This window comes from Diprion similis, chromosome 10 (assembly GCF_021155765.1).
Source record: "Diprion similis isolate iyDipSimi1 chromosome 10, iyDipSimi1.1, whole genome shotgun sequence".
In the NCBI taxonomy this organism is placed as follows: domain Eukaryota; kingdom Metazoa; phylum Arthropoda; class Insecta; order Hymenoptera; family Diprionidae; genus Diprion; species Diprion similis.
The window spans coordinates 1322421-1326578 of NC_060114.1; the positions used below are offsets into that span (position 1 = coordinate 1322421).

A 4158-nucleotide genomic window follows, 5' to 3' on the forward strand; every position below is an offset into this window, starting at 1 on the left:
AAATGAGATTTCTGTGTACTTCGTAATCAAAAACCAGATCAGCTGCCATTTCGTCATTTCACCATCAAATCTCATGGAACTGGGCTCAAAATGTGTGTTTCATTACCACCAAGTGGCATCATACCGGATAGTTCGATCAATTCAGTGTAACTGTGAAAATTTGGCCAATTTCTGTGGGTGGTAACTAATCTGTAAATTTGATTTCAAAATTTTGAAAAAGTAAAAAGACGCTCCACTTTTTGCTAAAATAAGGCATTAACTGCCCAAGTTTCACTCTGGTCGCTTGAGCGGTATAGGAGTTTTGTATCCCCGCGTTTTTGAGGTGTACAACGGGTCTTTATATGCACCTTAAGGACGTTCACAGGTGACAATCGGAGACAAAAGTTCGGCATGTGCTCGGTTTGGTTCAACTGCGCTGTGTATAGCGCGCTGCTCTCCCCCTAGTCCAAAACTCTTAGCCCGGACTCTACGCACCAATACAAATAAGGCTGTGGCGCGCCCTATACATATACACTAAAACGAGTACCCCTAGAGTGACGCGGAGAGCTGGCAGCGCTGTTTGCCTGCCTCGTTGAGTAACAACGTGGTAGGAGCAAGCGTCTCTAGCAGAGTTCGTAGGTCAAATGGTAGATTCGAGAAGAAAAAAAAATTGAGAAAAGAGTTGATATGTGTTGAAGCTATGGTGAAGGCAAAAAAAGAATGTGTGGAGAACGACGTACAAAACAACAGTGTGTGTAAAAGACAACGTATCGTCGATTTATGCGAGTTAGGGAGAAACCTAAAATGCAAAAAATGCAAGAATGTATTCGATTTGGAAAATATAGTGGCTGAAAAACATGTAGGCCTTCATTCCGTGTTGTCAATTGTATGCAGAGAATGTGACGTAACAAATGCAGTACACACAGGAAAAATAAACAAATCTGGGAACGGTGAACAATATGCAGAAAGCAATGTTACGGCAGTATTGGGTAAGATTTATCATAAAACATAATAATATGTAGAGATAATATTGTGTATATGTGCATAATTATGTGTATGTATGTATTATAGGATCTATACATAGCGGCGTTGGTCATACAGCGCTCCAAAAAATATTGGCCTGCATGGACATTCCATGTCTTTCCAATGAAGCTTACAAGCGTTACGAAATATTTTCGGCTTGGCTGTTGAGGAAGCTGCAAAGGATAGCTGCAAGCGAGCTGCTGCAGAAGAAAGACAGCTAGTCCTCCAGAACGTCAAAAAATATGCCAGGAATTGTGAATACTTTTTTTTTTGTTTCGATGAGTAAATAATAGTATGTATGATACGAGACGGAATTTTTTTTCTGATCTCGTGTGATTGCAACACTTGCTAGTCAAAGTTTTTTCGTACTCGTATCGTAATATACTATTATAATCTGAGACAATAGAATAATTCATGTGCTCAAATTATGTTATGCTCCAAAAATAATTTGTACCATGGATAAATATTGTATATTATATTCACTCAAATTTTGAGTGACGAGTTATTGTCGACAAAGCTGAGGCGTTTGTTGTTAATTGTACATAGCTCGTAATTTTTTTACTTATGTCCGTTGGTTGGCATACTTGAATTTTCGTGCGAATAAAATGAATTTCTTCAATTGAAGAATTATCTCGTAAATGTTTTTTTTTACATACATCGGTTTCAATCCTATAGGCCCGAGAATGTTGTAGAAGACATTTTTCCTCATCTGGATGTGCTTTGTTCCTGTCAAGATCCAATAATACCAACTCACTTACTACAAACTGATGTAAATTCCCCGAATTTCACATTTGATGCAGCATTAGGGAATATTGTCAACATCATAATATCGTATGATATGGGTTGGAGTAAACGCGGCAACGGGAGGAGTTACGATAGCTTGAACGGATACGCAACTATCATCGGATTCCTGTCAAAGAAGATCTTGGACTTCACTACGTGCAATCGGAAATGCTCAAAATGCGATAAGGGTCATAATAAAAATGAACATGACTGTCGTCTCAACTTCCAAGGTAGTGCGAAAGCCATGGAGGCTTATGCTGGCGTTGAGCTTATAACAAAAAGTGAAGTTTTAAAAGAGGTAGGATTGAACGTTCGTGCTGTCATTGGCGATGAAGATATCTCGATAATAGCGGCAGTGCGCACAGTGAGCGATAAATTTATTCATAAATTGGCGGACAAGAATCATCTCGTGAAACATTTTACAAATGAATGGTATGGACTTGCCAAAAAATTCAATCAATTGAATAAAAAAGGCGCCATAAGTCATTTGAAAAAATGTTTTACTTATGCAATTGCGCAAGATAAAGGTCAGGAGACACAACTAGGAGACGTGTTACGTAATCTACCGGACCACTTATATGGGCGACATGAAAATTGTAGCGAGTGGTGCCATCGGCAAAATTCGCTGAAACAATCGATCAAATTTACCGATGAAGCACTGTACGACGGAATGACGAAAGTATTTACGAAATATGCAAATAATGCGGCAAAATTCGCAATGGCAGCGTCGAGTCAAACAAATGAAAGCGTGAATAACATAATCGCTCACAAAGCTCCAAAAAATGTTTGCCTGAGCAAATCTGCTTCTTGCGATTTTCGTGTGGCCAGCGAAGTATGCTCGAAAAATGATGGCGAGCAAAGCATAAATAGCATTCGAAAAAAATTAAATATCTCATATGGTGATCATGTGTATTATCACGCGATCCAGGCCGACAAAAAATGGAAAGACAGAGCATGTCGCGAATCGACGAAACCCAAAAAATTGCGAAGGCTCCAACTAAAAGTCAGTAGAGAATCCTTGCGGAAAAAGAAAGAAAATGTCGAAGGAATATCGTATCTTCCGAATTGTGGAATTAATCAATCGCACGAAAAGACGTTACGGATGCTGTTTCGCAGGAAAATTGCACGATAGTATATTTCGATTTAGAAACGTCGGGCTTTAGTGCAGCAGCAGATATTCTGCAAATCGCTGCAATATCGGGGGAAGTTACTTTTAATGTATATATTCACTCCTCGCAAAAAGTACCTGCTAACGTTAGGGATTTAAAATATTCCAAAGTCAATTGTATTTACATGATGAGCAGCTGGATAGGTGTACTCAGGAAGAAGCATTACTTGCGTTTCATCAATTTTTAACCCGTTTCGGAACACGCTGTCTTTTAGTGGCACATAATGCTTCGTTTGATACGCCACGGCTTCTAAGGCTCATCTCAAAATACAACATGATCGATGAATATCGTGTTATAACTGGTTTTTCTAATACCTTGATCGTTTTCAAAAAAGTATTATCAAATCGAAAAGGCCCGGGTTTATTCAAATTAAAAACATTATATGATGATTTCATCAGGAATGAGAATGACACAGGCAGTGACTCATCTTTCCATGACGCTCAATTCGACGTTGAAGTTTTACAAAAGCTTGCAATCCATTTTAAAATTGAAGAGAAGCTTTTCTCAACTTTGAAAACGTTTCAGACCAGTCTGATTGAACTCAATGACAGCTGTAAAATTAATCAAAATTTACAAGAAATACAGGTTTTCAAAAATATCGTTTCAAACAATATGTTGACAAAAAAAGGCCAAAGCAGAAATTAGAAGCGATTACCTTATAAATGTTTATAAAAAGGAAGGCGAATCGAAAATCGTTGAGATACTTTCGGAAAAAGTTGATGGAAAACCACGAGTCAGCAAAAACAAGAAAGTCCTTCAAAAAATCATTAAAAATCCGGCCACTTTTTAATAATTAAGTTGTTGTTACGATACACAACATTGACAATGACAGTGGTGAGATAAAATAACAAAATGAGATAAAATGTGATTTTTCTATTCATTATAATTTAACTCTGATTCAAAAAAATACTATGGAGTTATCGATCAAGTGATCGTTAAACATTTAATCGCTGTTGAATAATTACAGAAGTGAGATGAAATGTGATTTTTCTTTTCATTGTCATTTACCTATGATATAAAAAATACTATGCAGTTATCATTATGTTGACATTTTATAATATATGAAAAATACTATAAAAACAATGTTAGTCATTCCGAGAAGACCAATATTTTGCGTATTTTATTTATGTACCTGACCCATTCCTAATTATCCGTAATAATGACAACACGAAAGACAGAACAGCAAAAGAATATTCCATTTTGT

General features: G+C 37.0%; 1 protein-coding gene across 1 annotated transcript; it reads left to right on the forward strand.

Annotated features, from left to right (window-relative positions):
* The first annotated feature begins 679 nt into the window (after window positions 1–679).
* Window positions 680–3744, forward strand: LOC124411343. The gene is made up of 6 exons (XM_046890435.1): window positions 680–968; window positions 1051–1218; window positions 1803–2788; window positions 2902–3070; window positions 3169–3507; window positions 3590–3744. The coding sequence occupies exons 1-6, from the start codon at window positions 680–682 to the stop codon at window positions 3742–3744; spliced, it is 2106 nt and encodes a 701-aa protein (XP_046746391.1).
* Window positions 3745–4158: the final 414 nt, after the last annotated feature.

Coding starts and splice junctions, on each gene's coding strand:
- LOC124411343 (XM_046890435.1), top strand. CDS start 680: ATGGTGAAGGCAAAAAAAGAATGTGTGGAGAACGACGTACAAAACAAC. Junction 2,789..2,901: donor TGCGAAGGCTCCAACTAAAA/GTCAGTAGAGAA, acceptor GCTGTTTCGCAG/GAAAATTGCACGATAGTATA. Junction 3,071..3,168: donor AAAATATTCCAAAGTCAATT/GTATTTACATGA, acceptor GCTGTCTTTTAG/TGGCACATAATGCTTCGTTT.